The sequence below is a fragment of the Ranitomeya variabilis genome, chromosome 2 (assembly GCF_051348905.1).
Source record: "Ranitomeya variabilis isolate aRanVar5 chromosome 2, aRanVar5.hap1, whole genome shotgun sequence".
Classification (NCBI taxonomy): Eukaryota; Metazoa; Chordata; class Amphibia; order Anura; family Dendrobatidae; genus Ranitomeya; species Ranitomeya variabilis.
Window position 1 is genome coordinate 224,426,859 of NC_135233.1, and position 20,843 is coordinate 224,447,701.

The 20,843-nt window shown below is 45.1% G+C and overlaps 1 protein-coding gene across 2 annotated transcripts in view; it reads right to left on the minus strand.

The window, feature by feature from the left end:
- Positions 1 to 224: 224 nt before the first annotated feature.
- The window catches only part of LOC143805035 (5-aminolevulinate synthase, erythroid-specific, mitochondrial-like), an 82,054-nt gene continuing 61,435 nt past the window's right edge, over positions 225 to 20,843 (minus strand). For both annotated transcript variants that reach the window (XM_077283776.1, XM_077283775.1), the window contains 10 exons: positions 16,038 to 16,233; positions 15,723 to 15,890; positions 14,892 to 15,026; positions 14,589 to 14,811; positions 7,147 to 7,331; positions 4,640 to 4,819; positions 4,092 to 4,256; positions 3,506 to 3,774; positions 3,257 to 3,419; positions 225 to 1,275 (listed from right to left, as the gene is read on the minus strand). In XM_077283776.1, the coding sequence (XP_077139891.1) occupies positions 1,112 to 1,275; positions 3,257 to 3,419; positions 3,506 to 3,774; positions 4,092 to 4,256; positions 4,640 to 4,819; positions 7,147 to 7,331; positions 14,589 to 14,811; positions 14,892 to 15,026; positions 15,723 to 15,890; positions 16,038 to 16,215 (1,830 nt within the window). In that variant the 5' untranslated portion in view covers positions 16,216 to 16,233 and the 3' untranslated portion in view covers positions 225 to 1,111. The remainder of the gene's footprint in view (positions 1,276 to 3,256; positions 3,420 to 3,505; positions 3,775 to 4,091; positions 4,257 to 4,639; positions 4,820 to 7,146; positions 7,332 to 14,588; positions 14,812 to 14,891; positions 15,027 to 15,722; positions 15,891 to 16,037; positions 16,234 to 20,843) is intronic.

Consider the following 20,843-nt stretch of genomic DNA (forward strand, 5'->3'; position numbering starts at 1 on the left):
GTTGGTTTTAGTTTGCTCTTGGGGTTCCTGACCAGCTTATCTCTAATCACCTGATCTCCCACATTCTCTGGTCACGGAATAAAAAGATCATGTGACTCCAAATCCCTCAAATATAGGGCAGCACAATTTTGCTGATGGGTTCCTTTTCACTAAGGATATTTTATATGATATAACATATAAGAGGGGTTTCCCTTTAAATAATATCGTATCACACACAAGCACGATAACGTTGCAGAACACTTTATTGTCAGTTGACGTGTGAACATCTCAAACACACCCGCAGCCAAGACATGGCGATATATCTATTATATGCAGTTGATTCATATCAAAACTTTTGAAAAAAATTGTCTCTCTATTGCTCATAGTAATCAATCAGAGCTCAGCTTTCAATTTAGAAACTGTGCTGGTAAAAATTAAAGCTGCACAGTGATTGGTTACAAAGGGCAACAGAGAGCTTTGATAAATCAACTGTAATATATGCAAATATATAACTATTGAAGCGGAATTGTAATATTTTGGTACTTGTAGTGATAGAGTGTAAAAAAATTGTGGTTATGTCAGACTAAACTAGTCCATTAAGTGTTAAAGGGGATCTTTCACTTGCTATAAATGTGTAATTTTTTAAACCTGGTGTGAATCCTGCTGTTCTCCTGAATCCGGAGTTGTTTTTCATTTGTTCCTGCGATTCTCCGTTCTTGAAATATGGCTTCTTCTTCCATGCATATAAAGTGAGCATGACTCTTAAGAAAACGTCCACAGAGATTAGTTGATAACCACGCCCACTTAGAGAACAAGAGTAGATTTACATAAAGAGAAAAGGAGGCCATATCTTGGGAACGGAGAGACGCAGGAACAAAAGAAAACCAGCACCGGATTCAGGAAAACAGCAGCGTTTACACCAGGTAAAAAAAACTACATATTTATGGCAAGTGACAGGTCCCCTTTAAGCCCCCTATCATATTCCGTTGCAGTGACAGTATAGCCATGTCAGTCAGCTGAGTATCTTAGATTTGAATACTTTGTGATTATCCAATGGGACTGTATACATAGGTAGGGGCCAGTTTTATGGTTGGACTTCTAACACCGGTGTGTAGAGGTTCTCCATTCAGGCTTATGCGTACATAGTGATGTATTTTGGCTCCATGTTTCCAAAGTATGTACGTTCCCACTCGCTCATCAGGTCAAAGTGTAGGGGGCGGTGGCAGAAGTTGCACTCGGCAGCAGATGGTGACTGCAGTGGCATCCCGGCTTCCTTCCAAGTTTCAACGAGACGCTCTGTAGAAAATTAACCAAAAAGTTTAGGCCACCATGTACATCGGGGTTATTGTAGGACAAACATCTAGTGTTTATAGGGTCTTTTGTCACAGGTGATATTCGGGTAGCACGACAATAACCCCTTAATAGCATAAATTTATATCATATGGTTGTAAGGGATTTATGGTGAAGGCTCAGGAACTGAGAATGTCCTACATCCAGCAGATGTGGGCTGTGTTACATAGGCAGCATCTGTCTGTAAGAACAGCAACAAGATCCAACTCCGATCGCTGCTGTTGAACCACTGCTGTCAATCACTCTACACTGGCACTCATCAGTCCCTGTGATGTGATCCTTTGGGTTCAGGTGAGTTACCTTTGAAGCTAGCGGCCTGCCGAAGGCTCCCATGGCTGCCATGATGGTCCTGCTATGAAGCTCAGGGTGTGCCTGCCTGGGCTTCATAGGTGAGTGTTGATTTAATTATGTACTGCATGTAGTAAATAATACTAAAACTTTAAGAAAATAATAAATATAAATATATATATATATATATATATATATATATATATATATATATATATATATATATATATATATATATATATATATATATATATATATGTTTTGTATTGTTGTGCCCAAAAAAGTCTGATCTATCAAAATGAAAAATTATTTAAACTGCACATTAAAAGCTTAAAATAATAAAAATCAAAAAGACAGAATTGCTGTTTTTTTGGTTTTTACATATTACTAACGCACATACAGGCGGGCCGCCCAATGCTACAAAACTGTAGGCCTCTATTCACACAGCATGCATTTTGTTGCACTGGGCGGCCCGCCTGTATGTGTGTTAGTAATAGGCTGTAAACCAGATGCTCTGCATTGCCTGTGTGAACAATGCCACATAGAGACTATTATCTCTTATCTTTTTGTGCACTAATGCCAAACAGCCAACACTGGATTGAAAGTGGTTATTTCATCGGTATTTTTTGCACCTGTGTTGTTGCCATCATTTATCGGGTCCGCTGCACCCTAATAGTGCATTTGTTTGGAGGCTTCAGCAGGTAATCATCTCTGCTTTTTTTCTCTGTGATCTTTTACATTTCCATGAAAAAATACATTAAAAAGCACTGAGAGTGTCATGTATACCCCACAATGTTAAATAAAAAGGGTTCTTAAAATCCAGGGCGGTATCCTGGATATTTTACCTTGGGACCTGTTATCCTGCGGGTTTAAATGCCCACAAGGAAGTCATATTTCACTACTAAATGTGTTGGGCTTTGATTGATGTTCAAATGATTGTGCATATATTGTATTTTATTATTTTTTTCTGGGTTGTATGTTTTTTTGTTTTTACGGATGTTCCTATTTAATCATGTGACATGAGGTCGGGGTCTCATTGGTTGTACTAATGGACAAATATCCCATAGGACTTACTATGTTTAGCTTTGATAAATGGACGCCTGTGAGAGTTTGAAACGCGTTGCCGAATACCTGGTCATGTGAACCTTTTTTCTGCTATTAAATTTTAAAGATCTTCTAATAAATTTTGGATTTTAAGAACCTGGAACAATGCTTTTTTTTTTTTGACATTTGATTGCACGTGTGGCCACACGACACGATTTCCGTTTTTCAGCACACCGTTTGTTCTTTGATACCCTACAATAGTATCAGTAAAAGCTTCAGCTTAGTATGTAAAAAAAGAAAAACTTGCTTCGTCAAATTAAAAAATAAAAAAGTTCTGGTTCTCAGAAAATGTCGACACAAACACATTCATTTTTTTCTAAAAGGTTCTGAACCAGGGGAGGAAAAAAACAAAGACGCAAAAACCTAAAAATGTCAGTGTTAAATAGTGTGAAAACAAATAGCCTCGATTTAAAAAAACAAACAAATAACTGCCGTTTTGTGTATACAGCTGCAGACTTATAAGTTTCCATGGCTACAGACTACAAACAAACTGTGTAGTCTGATTTTGTAGTCCTATTGGTGACTATTTGCTTACCCACAAAATAGGTCATCATGTCAGGAGTGTGGTGCGGGGAGGGAGCCAGCCGCAGCAACTCTTCTCCACGGGGAACGGTTGGGTAATTGATGGCCTGGACGTAAATGTTGTACTCGGACAGAAGGATGTCACAGATCCTGGTGTTCACTGCGGCATTTCCAACCTGGTGTGGAACAGAATGGGTTACCCATCCACTGATCCCCGTATGATAGTGACATACAGAGCCGTACCTGTAGGGGCCCCTCTTACCCGTATGGGGATGATGTGGCTGGGGCAGTTGATAACAGGCAGCCCAGCATCCATGAGCAGTTGGCGCATGTGCTTGACATTGCGCTGGTGGGCACGCCGGAGAGCTTGTCCCTCCTCACTTTTCAGGACGCGTACAGATTCCACAGCTCCGGCAAGCACCATTGGGGGCAGAGAGGTGGTAAAAATAAATCCGGCAGCATATGAGCGCACTGTATCTATGAGGGCAGCAGTGCTAGCCACATAGCCACCGACACAGCCAAATGCCTTCCCTGGAGGAGGAACAGTAGAGGGTTAGTGGTAACACTGAGTGTCAAATCTATACATATGGAATAGTATTGCAAGCAATTGTCCCTATTCATTGTCTATGGGACTGCTGGAGAAAGGAGAGTGCAGCGCTTCGCTATTTCCCATAGTCCTATAGACAATGAATGGAAAGGACATGGAGCATGCACACCTCCGCTCCATTCAAGACTGGGCTCTGCAGAGCCTGGTTTTGGGGCCCCAATCTCAGGATAATTTGGGGTCCCAGCGGTCAGGCCCACAGCGATCAGTAAGTTCATACTTTAGGAATTGTTGTTGAACTTACCCAGTGTTCCCGAGATGATATCCATCTTGTGCATGACGCCGTCTCTTTCTCCTACTCCTGCACCCCGCACCCCGTAAAGCCCCACCGCGTGCACTTCATCCACAAAAGTCAAGGCGCCATATTTGTGTGCTACATCACACATCTCCTCTAGGGGGCAGATCGCTCCTGTAAATCATGTAAGAAATGATGGTTGAACAAGAAATAGATTATTATGAATCCTGGTCTGACCGAGGGATTAACGACATCGTAAAGAAATCTGATGATGTTATTTTGGGTGGTCCAAACAGTGGTGGGTCTGGGAACTGCTGCTGCAGTTGAGGTGCAGAAATCTGACCATATTGCTCTTTTGTGATATTGCAATAATTGAAAGGAATGTCCTAGAATGCATTATTATCTCTTTTTCACAGGATAGGTGATAAATACCTGAGAAATGAGATATACGTTTCTATTCACTGGCAGCAAGCAGAGATTTTTGCACAATAGTCAGGAATTGAAATAGAAAACTTGTCATTGTCCGACCGACCATTCAGCTGTGCTGGAGAACGTACCATCCATAGAGTGGACGGTCTCAAAGGCGACAATCTTGGGTGTTTTAGGGTCAGATTTACGGAGCAGTTCTTCAAGATGCGTGGGATCATTATGGCGGAAGACGTATTTTGCCACTCCACTGTTTCGGATGCCCTGGATCATAGACGCATGGTTTCCAGCATCAGAATAAATCTCACAGCCTGAAAAGAAAGACAAATACCATTTTTTATTTAAGTACAATCTCCGAAATTGAAAAGGACAAAAAAAAACCCCACAAAACTAAAAGCCGGTCGTTTCCTTTCTTCTGCTGTAACCTGAATTTGGTTATTGCTCTAAGATTATATTAGCGGCTTTGTAGGATATTTTACGAATGTTCTATGGGCAGCCTGGGGGGAGCAGAAGCGCCTGGAGGCCGGGGTCCTACGCAGCGGTGGACATGCGCCTCGCACGCGTCTAACATGTGGCTGCTTCATACAGGTTGCAGTGGCCTCCCGCTGTATTGTTAGGAATGAATTACAAATGGCTGACTTAGGCTACTTTCACACTAGCGTCGGTACGGGGCCGTCGCGCTGCGTCGGCCCGACGTACCGACGCAAACTGTGAAGAAAATGCCTGACGTGAGCAGCGGAAGCTGTCTTATGACGCTTCCGCTGCCCCATTGTAAGGTACGGGGAGGAGGGGGCGGAGTTTCGGCCGCGCATGCATGGTCGAAAATGGCGGTCCCGACGCACAAAAAAAGTTACATGTAACTTTTTCTGTGGCGGGGGTGCGCCAAAACACGACGCAACCGTCACACGACGGTTGCAACGTGTGGCACTGCATCGCAATGCATCGGTAATGTAAGTCTATGGGGAAAAAACGCATCCTGCACACAACTTTGCAGGATGCGTTTTTTCTCCACATCGACGCATTGCGACGTACAGTGCACAACGCTAGTGTGAAAGAGAACTTACTGGTAATGGCCGCCTGGTTTCTGCAGATTTGTTTGGCTATTAACAATGAGGAAACAATTTGGAATTAATTTCTAATGCTACAGCGGAAGGCCCTGTGACTTGTATGAAGCAGTCACATCTCGGATCTGCACTAGTGCTTTGTTACATAGGACTTCTGCCTTATAATTTGCTGAAGGTACTGACAGACCCTCTTCACTCCTCATTCTCTCGTCTTCCTTCCCTTTTCTTCTCTCCATTCTCTTTTTCTCTACTTCCCTCTTTTACTCCCCTTTTTCCCTTCCATTCTTCTCTCTTCCTCCACACCCCACTTCTTCCTTTTTCTCTCCTCTCCCCGACTTTACATTCGCCCTTTACCTCACTTCCTTTATACTCTCCTTTCCTCATCCATTTTTCCCCTATCCTCACCATTTTCCTTTCATCTCCCTCCCATTGTTTTCTTCCTTCCATTCTCTTCTTTTGTTTTTCTCTCCTGTTCTCTCATCTCTCTTCATCACTCCTTATTTCACTCTTCATCCCTCCTCTTCCCTCTCCTCCCCTTCTTATCATCTGCTCTCATTTCTTATCTACACATCCAATCTCCTCTTTTCTTCTCTCCTCTTTCCCTCTTCTGCTGCCCTCTCTTTTCTTGTTGGCCTTCTCCACTGTTACCCTCTACTCTGACCTCAGTCCTTCCCCCTTCTCCCCTACATATCCCCTGCTTTCCTTTCTTATCCACACATCCTTTCTCCTCTCCCTTCTACTGTCCTCTCTTCCCTCATCTTGCTTATCCTCTCTTAGTCTCTACTGTTCCCTCTTCTTCCCTTCTTATCTTCTGCTCTCCACTCATCTCCACACATCCTTTCTCCTCTTCTCTCCTTGTCTCTTCTACCATCTGCCTTCTCTCTTACCATCTACTCTATTACCAATCTACTACTATTCTTTCCTCTTTTCCCTTTCTTACCCTCTGGTTATCTTCTCCACTTATCCTCTCATACTCTCTACTCTTCCCTCTTCTCCCTTTCTTATCTTCGGCTCTCTTCTCTTCTCCACACATCCTTTCTCCTCTTCTCTCATCTGACTTATCCTTTCTTACTCTCTACTCTTCCCTTCATCATTCTTCCCTCTTCTTCCCTTCTTATCTTCTGCTCTTCACTCATCTCCACACATCCCTTCTCTCCGTGTCTCTTCTCCAGTCTCCCTTCTCTCTTACCATCTACTCTTCCCTCAGTTCTTCCTTCTTTTCCCTTTCTTACCCTCTTTTCTCCACACATCCCTTGTCCTTTTTTTCTCCTTTTTCCATCATTTCCCTTCTGTGGTCCTCTCTTCTCTCATCTGCCTTCTTCTCTTACCTTCTACTCTTCCCTCAATTCTTCTTCGTTCTCCTCTGTTTCTATTCCATGATTTCTTACTAACAATAAGGTAATAAATTAACCATACTGGGGTTTACTATTTTTAATTTTGAAAATTAAGAGATTGCAGCCCCGTCATCTGTCCTTGGTCCTCACAGCAAGGACTCAGTTTACCTTCTCTTGTGCAATAATATGATGACTAGGGAACATTCATAGTAGTGAAGTTTGCAGACGCACTTTACCAACCTGGTAACATCTTTGCCAAAGTGAACAGAGTGGAGTCGTTGGCGACAAAGCAGGAGGAGAAGAGCAGCGCTGCGTCCTTGTGGTGCAGATCCGCTAATTCACATTCCAGGTCCACATGGTATTTGCTGGTGCCAGAAATGTTCCTAGTTCCACCTGCTCCAGCTCCGTGCTCCTTAAGAGTCTCCCTGGTGAGAAAACAATGAGACTTCATAATATTACAATTATTATAACAAACCAATCACTAGTTTTCCAGCAAGACGGCATACAATCATCAAGTGCCTCTACCTATATGGAAATAGACACGCTCCGGAGTGCACCATATTTCACTTATCAGAGCAGCAGATTGTGCTCCAGAGCTGCTCTTCCAACTGGGAATCAGCGTAAAAACCAAGCATTATCAAGTGGATATTTAACATGATTTTTCAATTCATCTAATAGGGGCTAAAAATTTGCTGTACTAAAGGTTTGCATGAAATCCGGGTAAAAAAATGACAGATTATTTCTATTTCCCGTTGCAGATATTAAATAAGTTGCTGAAAATTCTGTGTAATTTGAACAGCGAGGTGGATATCCCATTGAAAAGGAGGGCAAATTTTTGCAAAAATTTTGCATTGGTATGTGCTCCAAAATTTGTGTGAAAATCAACCTCAATGTCTATCCGCTATTTCATCCTTCTTCTCCACTAGATTTCTAAAACTTAACATGGACAAAACAGAATTCATCGTCTTTCCTCCATCTTACGCGACCCCCCCAACGAACCTATCCATTACAGTAAACGGCTGCCAACTCTCCCCAGTCCCACAAGCTCGCTGTCTCGGGGTAATCCTTGACACTGATCTCTTCTTCAAACCACGTATCCAAGCCCTTTCCACTTCCTGCCGCCTTCAAGTCAAAAATATTTCATGGATCCGTACATTCCTAAACCAAGAATCTACAAAAACCCTAGTCCATGCCCTCATCATCTCCCGCCTCAACTACTGTAACCTCCTGCTCTGTGGCCTCCCCTCTAATACTCTCGCACCCCTCCAATCTCTTCTAAACTCAGCTGCCTGACTAATCCACCTGTCCCCCCGCTATTCCCCAGCCTCTCCCCTCTGTCAATCCCTTCACTGTCTCCCCATTACCCAGAGACTCCAGTACAAAAGCCTAACCATGACATACAATGCCATCCACAACCTGTGTCCTCCATACATCTGTGACCTTGTCTCCCTGTACTTTCCTGCACGCAACCTCCGATCCTCACAAGATCTCCTTCTCTACTCCCCTCTTATCTCCTCCTCCCACAATCACATACAAGATTTCTCTCGTGCATCACCCCTACTCTGGAACTCTCTACCACAACATATCAGACTCTCACCTACCATCGAAACCTTCAAAAAGAACCTGAAGACCCACCTCTTCCGACAAGCCTACAACCTGCAGTAACCACCGATCGACCAAACCACTGCACGACCAGCTCTATCCTCACCTACTGTATCCTCACCCATCCCTTGTAGATTGTGAGCCCTCGCGCGCAGGGTCCTGTCTCCTCCTGTACCAGTTGTGACTTGTATTGTTCAAGATTATTGTACTTGTTTTTATTATGTATACCCCTCCCCACATGTAAAGCGCCATAATAATTAATAATAATAACCTGTGTGACCTATATATTTCCATCTGTCAACAAGCTTGTTAAGCTAAACTGTGAATGGACGACACTTTTTTGTGTACAGTCCTCCTGGACAAATGCTAAAGCGGGGGGGCTGTAGGAACGCAGTTAAACGAAAGCTCCCCATGACTGCGTTGCCAAGGGGACTGGGGGGAGCATCGTTTAAAATAAGGCAGGGGCAGTGGGGATTGGTTTAGGGGGTAGGAGGAAAGGGGTGGCCCGTAGCTTGTGGGGCGGACCTGTAGGGAAAAGTGCGAGAAAGGGGGGCATTACCTTTTAGTCAGAGAAGAGAGAAGACGGGCATGATGTCCTCTGTGGATGCCATATTGGGGCAGCTGCGGGAGATGGCGCGGCGGCTGGCTGGAGGATCAGCTGGCATCTTTACTGGGTGGTCCCGGTGTCCAGGGGACCAGATCGAGGAGGACCGTCCCCCAGAGCGTTTTTCCCCGGAGCTGGGAGCGCGCGGCAGATGCCGGCCACGGAGCCCCTCTCGGGACCCTGCGGAGGGCGTGGGCCGCGGGTCACTAATCCGCCCCGGCCTGCCCTCCGGCAGGAATCCTCCGGCCGGCGCTGCTGGTGCTGGGCGGCGATCGGGAGCAGCAGCAGTGCAGGCCCGAAGTGAGGTGTGGGCAGCACCGGAAGTACCTGCAGTGGATCCGGTTCAAGGGCCAAACATGGCGGCGGGGAGCAGGAGCATTACCCGGCGTGGAGCAGCACCCGCTGCAGCGCCGGCGACGAGGAGGAGCCTTCAGGGAGCAGCGGCGGCGCAGAGGGTCAGCAGTGATGGCGGCAGTGGTTCGGTGACGGGTAACCCGGGGTCTGACACACCCCGGGTGCCTGGCAGGATCGGCGTTTCAAGAGGCAGGGCGACGGGCAGGCATACCTCAACCCCTCAGCCTGGCCCAGTTCGGAAGGGTCGCAGTTCGGCAGATGCTGGGGCTCGTGGCAGGGCCCAGCAGGAAGACAGGCCTGGAGACGGGCTGGCAGCCGCCAGGTCCAGGTCGCCCAGAAGGTCGAGGGAGAGGTCCGTTCCTTCAGCTCCGGTCCCCCCTGGTGACGAGGAGGCCAGGGGCGCGGGCCAGGAGCAACACAGCGGCGCGGAGGATTCCGGATCCGGGAGTGACCCACGGGAATTCGGTGATCGCACGGCTGGCGGGGACACAGCACCTGCGCAGCTTCGTGAGTATGAGGCTGATTCTTTTGCAAAGATGGATAGTGGGGTTCGGTCTGGGGATAGCTGTTATGGGGGGGTCGATTTGGCAGGGAGAGGAGGGGCTAGCACTGTTGGGGTTCCGGGGGTCAGGGAGCTTTTGGCGGGTATGTCTCAGATTTTGAGGAGACTGGATGGGGGGGCCTTATGGGGGGGCCTTGATAGTGCGCGGTCGTCTCCGGTAGGTGCATGGTTGCCGGCGTCTGGCCAGGGTGCAGGAGTGGTAGTGGGCTCCGATGGAGCGAGTGGCGTAGGGCAAGCGTCGGCGCCAAGGGTGTCGGTGTTGGTTCAAACGGAGAAGGACAAAGGGGATACGATTAAATTGGATGATAGAGCTAAGGGTGAGGTTTATGTGTTTTGAGGGGCCGTTAGGGGCTCATTTAAAGAAAGAAATAAAAGAAAAAATTTGGAAAGATGAATATGTGGAGATTTTCTCCCTCCTGCCTTTGGAGAAGTTTAATTTAGACAAGGGTAAGAAGGAGGATAGTAAAAAGGAGGAGGAAGAAAAGAGGCGCTGGCGATTAATACCGCAGACGTTTGTGAATTGGCAGCAGGCATTTTCAATTTTGGCAAGTGTTATCGGGGAAAAGTTTCCGGACAACTGTTCAGGCCTGTTTTGCTACTTGGATGCTATAGGGGAAGCATACAGGGCGTACGGGGGCCAGGCGTGGCTACGGTATGATGAGCAGTTTCGGCAAAGGAAGGCGGTCAGGCCTGAGATAAAATGGGATCAAAAAGATATAGGGTTGTGGTTGAAAGCTATGGCTCCAACGCGGTTTGGGCAGTCCTTTCATGGGGGGTGGGAGTAGCGGTCAGCAGTCGGGACAGGGAGCTGGGGGACAGGGGTTACAGGGGGCTAAGGACAAAACAGGGATGTGTTGGCAGTTTAATGACGGCCAATGCAAGTATGGCAGTACATGCAAGTTCAAGCATGTCTGTTCTCACTGCAGCGGGGCTTCGCATGGAGCGGCCAAATGTTTTAAAAAAGCAAAGGGTAAACCAGCAGTTGGAGGCGGTCAAGGGGGTGACACCAGTGAAGGTTCAAAGGATGGCCCCTTATCTAAGTAGGTATCCAGATCGGGAAAAGGCGAGGCTACTGTGGGAAGGTTTTTCTGAGGGTTTTCAGATTCCTCATCCGGCTCATACTATCCCATTTTCAAAAAAGAATTTGAGGTCGGCTAATTTACAGGCGGACGTAGTTACGGCTAAATTGGCGAAGGAGGTTGAGTTAGGGCGTATGGCGGGGCCGTTTAGTGTTTTACTGGTGGAGGGGGTTGTTGTTTTGCCTCTGGGGTTTGTCCCTAAGAAAGAGCCTAATAAGTTTCGACTGATTCAGCATCTGTCATATCCAAAGGGCCAGTCAGTTAATGACGGCATCGCTGAAGAGCTTTATTCTGTGGTATATACTTCTTTTGATGCTGCGGTACAATGGGTGTGTAGGTATGGGGCTGGGGCGTTAATGGCTAAGACGGACGTTGAATCGGCTTTCCGATTGCTTCCGGTTCACCCTGATAGTATCCCGTTGTTGGGATGTTTTTGGAACGGGGGTTTTTATTTGGATAGGTGTTTGCCTATGGGTTGTTCGATGTCATGTTCCCTGTTTGAGTCCTTTAGTACTTTTCTTGAGTGGGTTGTTCGTGATGTTTCCCAGGTTCCGTCTGTCATCCACTACTTGGATGATTTTTTGTTTGTCGGCCCGCTGGATTCTCTGTTGTGTGGCTACCATGGAATGGGTGGCGGGACAGTTTGGTGTGCCTTTGGCGCAGGAAAGAACGGAGGGCCCTTGCACGGTTTTGAGTTTTTGGGGTATTCTCATAGACTCGGAGAGGATGGAGTGCAGGTTACCTGAGGAGAAGTTGTTGGCTTTACGGCAGGAGGTGCTGAGATGTGAAAAGTTGCACAAGGTTACGTTAAAAGAGTTGCAATCGCTGTTGGGGCGTTTGAATTTTGCGTGCCGTATCATACCTATGGGCAGAATATTTTGCAGGAGATTGTCCAGGGCGACTGCTGGAGTGCGGTCGGCACATCATTTCATACGTTTGAATAAAGAGCATAGGGAGGATTTAGTCATCTGGCGGCGTTTTTTGGATAATTATAACGGTAGGGCTTTGATTCAACAGGAAGATTTGAATGATTTTGATTGCGAAATTTTTACGGACGCAGCTGGCAGTGTTGGCTATGGGGCAGGAAAATGGAGTGTTGGAGGATGGCCTGATTGGTGGTGTGAAACTGGTTTATTTAAAAATTTAGTGTTGCTTGAGCTGTTTCCAATTGTGGTTTCGGTGTTTATTTGGGGTAGTACGTTTCAGGATAGGCGGGTTCGTTTCCATTGCGATAACTTGAGCGTGGTGGCGGTGATTAATAGTCTTTCTTCTTCCTCTCCCCCGGTAATCAGACTGGTTCGGGAGTTAGTCTTGCGGTGCCTGGAGTTGAATACATGGATTTCGGCTGTACATGTTCCCGGCGTTCAAAACTCTATAGCCGATGCTTTGTCTCGTTTGCAGTGGGAGCGTTTCCGGGAGTTGGCTCCAGAAGCGGAGGATGCAGGAACACCATGCCCTTCTCATTTGTGGCGGATTGTTGCGGATGAGGAGGTCGGTTGATACAGGCCTCGGTGTCGGGAAGGACGTGGTCAGGTTACAAATCATCATGGCATATCTGGGAAGGGTGGTTGGAACAGTTGGGCTCAGTTGAATCGGATGGTGACAGAGTGATGGCGATTTTGCTTTTGATTGGGTCAGCGGCGGAATGGGGTTGGTCGTTGTCAAAGCTGAACAAATTTATAGCTGGTTTGGCTTTTGGTTTCAAGCTTCAAGGTTCCGTAGATGTTACTAAGGATTTCTTGATTCGGCAGGCGTTGAAAGGTTTTCGGAAGGGTTCGGTAACTTGCGATGCGCGTAGGCCCATATCTTTTGGGACATTGGAGCGTTTGGGGGAGGCTTTGGGGGGAATTTGTAGTTCTCATTTTGAGGCTGTTTTGTTTCGGTTGGTGTTTTCATTGGCCTTTTTCGGGGCGTTGAGACTAGGAGAGTTGGTGTCCCCCAATAGGTTTAAAGCGGGGGTTTGTTAGCGGAGGATATGGAATTTTGGGCTGGTGGTATCGCCTTTTGGATTAGGCGGTCAAAGACCGATCAGTTGGGTAAAGGAAAACGTGTGGTTTTAGGGAAGGTGGTTGCGGGTTTGATGTGCCCTCATCGGTGTTTGGAGGATTATTGGGGATTGTGGCCTGACAGGTCTGGCCCACTTTTACGGCACCGACAGGGTGAGTTTTTGTCGCGGTTTCAGTTCACGGCGGTATTGAGAAAAGGGCTGACATTGTTAGGCCTTGACCTATTTTCTTTTGGGTCACATTCATTTCGGATAGGGGCGGCGTCTGAGGCTGCTGGTTTGTGTTTGGGGCCGGAGGTTATTCGGCGTATTGGCAGGTGGTCGTCTAATCGGTATTTGTCTTATGTTCGATATTGATGTTGGTTACTTGTTAGGTGGGTGTTAATTGTTGTTGTATTTTGCAGGTCGGACCCCACTGCTGGCCTGGATATTCGGACACTCTTTTGTGCATTGGGGTGCGATTCGTGCTGATGCTAGGCATGATGGTAGGCAACTGGGTTTTAAGAGAGATGCGGTGGTGGTCCGATGGTTGGGTTTTCGGGGCATGTTGTGGTGCAGGATACTATCCGAGTTTGCCCGCGCTGCTAGTCTGGATCTTTCCCCGGACATTGTTGTGGTGCATTTGGGTGGGAATGATTTGGGGTCTAAGCCGGTGCGAGAGTTGATTCGGGATATCCGTTTTGATTTTTTGAGATTGTGGGTATCTTTTCCAGGGATGGTGACAGTTTGGTCTGACATCGTGCCTAGGAAAATGTGGAGGGCGGTACGTTCCCTTAAGGGGATCAATAGGGCCCGGGTGAAGCTGAACAGGGCCGTGGCAAGCTTTGTCTCCCGGAATGGGGGTGTGGCAGTTCGGCATTTTGAATTGGAGGCTGGTGTGGGAAATTTTTGGAGGAATGATGGCGTTCATTTGAATGATATTGGTCTGGATTTGTGTATGTTGGCCATACAGGAAGGTGTTGAGAGAGCTATGGCGGTGGTGGGGCACTCGCGAGCCTGAGGTGTTCAGTGCTGCTCGTGGTTGGCGGGGGGCGGGGTTCTTGGAGTTGGTGTTTTATGGGACTGATCTGGCTTTGGTTTACTGGCTCTGGATGGGGAGTTTACCTCGGGAGCTTTGGGTTTTGTTTGCCCGGAAAACGGGTTACATGGTGCCCTCGAGCTGGTGGTTACGGCTGAGGGTAAATTAGGTTTTCCTTTAAAAAGTTGGTTTTGGGCTTTTGCCTATTGGGTGCCAGATTTATTAGCTCCAAGAACCCTCCCCTCAAGTTTTATATACAAATGTATAAATGGTGTTATTTATGTTTGTTTTTGTTAATAAAAATGGCCGCTGTGGCCAAATTATCCAAAGAAATAATTGTCATGTCTTAATTGAGGGGAAGATGAATATCTTTGGGGGGAATGTGGTCGGGGGTAGGCATTATGCGGCATCTCGAAGGACCAATCTTGGGATACGCAGTCATGCCTTTCTGTACTTACGAAATAGCTTTAAGCACCCGAGGGTGCCTGCTCATGCCCAGGTAATCATTGCTGCACCAAACGGACACTTCCTTCTTTTTTCCCTGGAGGTCAGAGAAATCCTCAGCAAATGGGTAGGCATTGGCCTTACGGTTCACAGTCTTGAACACCCGATACGTGTAGTCCTGTTTCTTCTCCTCAATCCTCCGGTTGAAGAATTCATCGTAGCCAAAGGCAGCTCCACCTGATGAGCAAATGAAGGATCATCAAGACTTGGTAACTCTGATTTACCAACAACTTTTTTTGAGAACACTAGTAATATACCTGACATGTTTTCTTTAATCAAATGAGTTGGGATGAGAGGAGCCCCAGTTCCAAGGTTCACTTTTTTAGGGGAGTCACCATAGAACTTCTTCTTCAAGTTTGACTTGACTTCATACAGCAGAGAACTAAGAACATCTGGTGAACAGATAAATAAGGTAAAATTAAGTTTTGACCTGATCGTCAAAGTATGGATCATTTTATTGATGCTTTTATCAATTACCATACCTTTTTGATCACCCGATTATCAGATTTTTATAGTTAGGGAAATACTTTCAATCAGTGTCAGATGTGCCCCACCAGAGGAAATAAATCTGAGGGTCTACGCTCTATAAAGAATATGTACAATTCATGACATGTAGTAGAATATTTATGATTCTACCATTGTGGAAAACGTTTGGCTCTAAAGTCAGTTCCAAATGGTGTTGTCTTCTGCTGGATCTTTGTATTAAAGACTGGGCCTACCATAAATTTATTTGGTGGACAAGTCCATCTACCTCTGGTATAGTTATATTAATCAGTATTATCTAATTTTGACATAGTGTTTGTAGATCTAGATCTGGGGTCATACACTAATGTAGGATTCAGAATTTACAAGCCCCCCCTGAAAAAAAACTAAACCAATCTAATAAAATAATACCTTCATTCCAACATGGGTGGCACCAAGAATAGTTCCTGATAAAACCTGACACCTAATCTCCATGCCCCTGTGGAGTCTTGGTAGGGTCACTCACTATACTAAATCTCATCTTGAACATTTTCTTTCCATATTTTCTGTCCTAGCCATAACTCATTTTATGTCTTCCTTCAAGTCTCCATTTGCAATTTTTGTACCTGTCTTGAAAGCCTTTAGATCCTCCTGAACTTCACGACTGGCCTTCTGGACAACAAAACTGTCTTCTTTCTCCATCTCTGTCTCAATGAATGGACACTTGGCATTGGCAGTGGCAGCTTGAGGAGCCGCTTGAGCCAGAGTGCGCCGGTTGGAGGCTCCAGAAGAAACTGAAACGTTAATGTTGATGTCATCTATCATGGACTATATAAATTTAGATGGGTACATTTTAGTTAATAAAGTACAATACGATAGCATAAGTAGAGTCAATGGACTGAAGAAAATTATAAGACTACGGTCATAGAACGATGCCTTACCTCCAGGGGACAGTGTGGTGTCCTTGGCCTTCTGCTGGTTAGTGGCAGAAGTAGCCAATGCCCGGGTCACCATGACTGGACAACGCTCCGCACTGCGCAGGATCATTGGCTGAGCAAACCGCAGGAACACCGAGGGGTCCCGGGTGTAGAAGGGACAGAGTTTTATGAGAGAAGCCATGTTCACACGTTACGGTGTCTGCAATAAGAAGCAGTGACAGCATTAGATAATACAAAAAGTCCTACAGTATCCTGCACGTTTTGCCTGGAGTAATAGATTTGTGTTGTTTTGAAATGACAACCATTGAGAAAACACAACCAGTAGAGGAAATCCCTCCATTGCTCCATAGCAGCTTGTGGTTACACGTTTTGGCTACTAGAGATGTCCTGCATTGGTCATAACACAGTGTATAGGTTATGCTTAGAGTTTCTTTTTAAAGGGGTTTTCTGGGTTGAAAAGAAAAGTTTGCAGTCACTGTAGAACCATGACAATGTGCAATGTATTCACTCCATGATCGAGCAGTCACGTGACCGCATTTATTCGATTTGTATACTTTGCCAACTAGATTCTCCTTTGCTTCTCTGAATTAATCAAAATTGGCGTCCCCTAGAGGCAGTTTTTCCCATTCTAATAAAGGATTAAGCGATACTTGATGACTATTTCCTCCTGAAGTGGTTGTCAAATCTCCCAGACTTTCAACTGTATCTGGATCCTCGGACACAGATACGGTTGGAAAAGGTGGTGGAGCAGAGAGCCATCAGCTCCCTGCGCCATCACTTACTCTGGTAAGTCACTGGTAGCAATAGGTCTCTGGTCTACCCAATGTCTCCAAAATTTGGCTGCATTACCAGGCAATTTTCATAATTTAGCATGTATGGAATTTATATGGTGAAATTCCACGTGCTCCATCGTTTTTTCGCCCAACATCTGCTGTCAGTGTAAAATTCTGACAGCCATATACTAGATTGTTAAGTTATCTTAAAGGTTCAATCACGTTTTGTGTAAAGATTATGTGCACGTTAATACTTAATGATGAGTGTTAGATCCTGTATATCAGTCACAGTTGAGGGCTGCATCAGCTTCTGTAATGGATTTACTTACTACGGAGTTATGACATTTACTTGCATAGTATAGCGCCACCTACTGTGTAAAGTGTTCAGCTTTGTGCATGACCACCTAATGAGCCGAGTGCTGGTCACACATGCTCATTCTCCTCTCATCCAGGTACCCAAACAATGACACTCTGTTCCCTACAGAGTAGGTAAGAGATACAACCTTCTGTCCTGATTGTCAGAGAAGGAGCAGAGCCTCTCCAGTAGCACGACAATGCAGCTAAGAACACTCTTTCTGCAAAGGAAAGGAGATAGGACAATACGGTTTTCTGCCAGAAGGTGTTGGAGACTGATTCTGTCCAAAGTTTATCTTCAGCAGCACCAAAAGGGGCACATGGAAGCAAACAAAAATCAATGTTGTTCTCAGTTCACCATGTAAACAATCTGTATGACAAATTGCTTTCCTGTGCTATTCAGGTGGCAATAGCTTTTTGGGCTGGGACTATCTTAGTGCCAGAGGCAGCAGTTTTCACTGGGATGATGAGAGTGTCCATAAGAGATAAGACCAATAGAGTGCGTTATCTGTGACACTACCATGTCACGCCCAGCAGATCATGGGACAGATCACAGACTGTCCTGTACAAGTGTCTCTGTGACTAGAGGAGAAGAAATGGTTCTCGGTATTTTTATTTAACGAGTCGGATGTAATACTTGAAACCAAGCCCTCATTTCCATCGATGATATCAGATGCTATTGGGTTAGGTTCTAAGAACTAGACCAGAAAAATAATAGTTGGTATAAACAGCGCCACATCTGTCTACAGGATATGAGCAGAATTGAAGCTCTGTCCATTAACCCTTTTATGTCCTATGATGGATATATCTGTCATAGAGAGGGTATATTGAGCCCACGCCATGCCTGTCAGGTGCCAGCTATATTATACACAGCTAGACAGTGGCATTTAATTGGTGCGATCATGCTTGAATATCTGTTCAAGGGCATATTGCACTCCCCGCAACACCATTGCGAAGTGCCAATGGGTTGCCTAGGCAGCTGGGAGTCTCCTGAAGACCCCATTACCGCCATCTTGGTGCTCCTGTGAAGCCTGACCACAGGCTGAGCTTTATAAGAGACCATGGCAATTACTATAGACTATATTCCGCAGTGTGGCAGTATAAGGTAGACGCAATCAAGCAATCACAGGTTCAAGTCCTCTAGGGGTGATACAAAATAAAAAGTTTTAAAAAACTATATAAGAATAAACATTCCAAACACCCTCTTTTTTACCATCCAAAAATAAAGAAGCTAGCAAAATATAACATGATTTAGCCCATAAGGTAAATGACTAAAGAGAAAAAAAAAAATGGAAACCACAGAATTGCTGTATATTGATAGGCACATCTCCCTCCAAAAATTAAATTAAAATTAATAATTAAAAAAAAAAACATTGAATGTACCCCACAATGTTACTAATTAAAACTACAACTTGGCAATTCTAAAAAAAAAAAGAAAAAAACCCTGTCATGGCTGACATTGTAGGAAGCATGATAAAGCTATGGATCTCGTAAAATGTCAACACACACCCAAAAATATTTTTTAACTTTGATAGGGTGATTGTAGCCACTCACCCCTGGTTAATACATGAGGGTCTGGAATGGGAGATCTTACCTTAAAAATTTAATAGTAGAAACTTTGAATGTTTTTTTTTTTTTTTACTTTTGGAAATGTTAATGATACTGTCCATATAATATCACTGGGCAGTGAATGACTGAACCAACAATGATGTGGAGTGTGCAGTTTAATCCGGTACTTTGCTCAAGAGGAATGCAGCCACAATTTATTTCCAGTTACAATGACGCAAGAGGCCTTTCCCCATATGTAATGTTGGCTTCCAGAGGGGGGAGGAGAGCCATAAAGTACAAGAACCTATACAAACATTACAGAACATCTCTACCTAATCCCAAAAGGTTGATACGAGTCAATGAGTCTCTACTCAGCTGATATTTCTTGGAAAGCTGGGTGACAATATTTATTTTGCAACTCGATTTTCAAACATTTTAAAATCTCAGTGCAAAGTGCTATAAATAAAGCTTATTGGTTACATATCGAAAAGCCATGTGAATTTCTAATATTGTCTGTTTGCAAGATCTGTGCTTGAAGTCAACAACTAGAAATGTTCACATTTGGCGTCCATTTACAGCATTTAATTCTGTCCCGTTACCCTGGGTGCATTGTTTGCAGTCACACCGGGGTTCTGGAACTTAGAGGGGCCCAAAAGAAGACCACTACTATTAAAGACCCATAATAATGGGGTTCAGATGGAGATTTTGCATCGAGGCTTCAAGTTAGACCACTGGCTCCCAGGGTCGAACACATCATTGGTGCAACCTGGGGGCCAAAGAGGTAAGGGGGCCCATTTCCACTTAAAATGCAGGTGAAATTGTGCACTATTATGAGCTCTTGGACTGTAAATGGCCCATAATCTGTTCTTACACAGGGGCCCTTTTCGGTCTGTGTCCGCCAGTGCTGGCTTCGATAGACAGAAAGGAGCTTTGCTTCTGTGCAAGAGCAGCACATTTTTAGTTTTCATTCACTGACAGCAAGCAGACATTTTATAGATTTTGAAGATTTAATACCAGAAGTGAACTCGGGTCTTGGACCCTTCTTCTATCAGCATTATAAATGACACATAGCAAGTGGGAGTCCAATACTTGGTGCGACTTAGGGTATTTTTATGGCTTCAAAATGAACATGAGCCCCAATGACGGATAGGAAAAGTATTCTAGCCTAGGCCGAAGAAAGGAGAGGTACTGAATATATAACTGTGCCGTATTTGAGCTCTGGGGCCCCAATACAAAATCTGTAACAGGGTCCCCTACCTATTATGTGCTACTTGTAAGGCCAGGTTCAGTATTAAGCCACATTCACACAATCAGTATTTGGTCAGAATTTTACCTCAGTATTTGTAAGCCAAAACCAGGAGTGGGTGATAAATACAGAAATGGTGACGGGTTTCTATTATAATTTTCCTCCTGGTTTTGACTTACAAATCCTGAGGTAAAATAATGACCAAATACTGATCGTGTGAACGTGGCCTTTTACTGATGTTTTATGAGACTGAAGGGACCTTGGAACCCTCAGGTACCATTACACCCCTGCATATGGCTCCTATTACATTCCACTATTGGCTCCTGCTTGTGTTATTATGGGGGAAGGAAGGCCTGAACTCTTAGTAAAATTTGTATCTGGTCAGGTCTGATTTGCCATTTTTACTTAGAAAAGCATCTTTAAGAATGATAACAGATGGCCTGCTCCAGAGGAGATACCGAAGAGTCACAAATTCTGCTGATGTCAAAACCACCCAGACAAGGACTAGGACAGTGACATCAACGCACCACCCTATGTACAGAGCTGGAGATAACACCCAGTGAGGCCCGGCCCAGCTGATATGCACATATATGGGTGTATACTGTGTATATTTAGTTATTAAGTGTATACACTTTAGAATTGATGGTGTCATACATGTGTCAAAAATGACTTAAAAAAAGGACACTTAGAATAAAATGCGGCTGTATTATGATCGCCTGACATGACCATTTCAGCCATGTCACTACAGAATCCTTTTGCTTTAGTTAATAAAAAGCTCAGGAAGTAATAGTGAATCCCACTAAAATGGTCCCTAATAACACTGTAGGCCTCATTTATCAAAACTGGCCTTGTTGTCCATAGCAACCAATCAGAACTCAGCTTTCATTT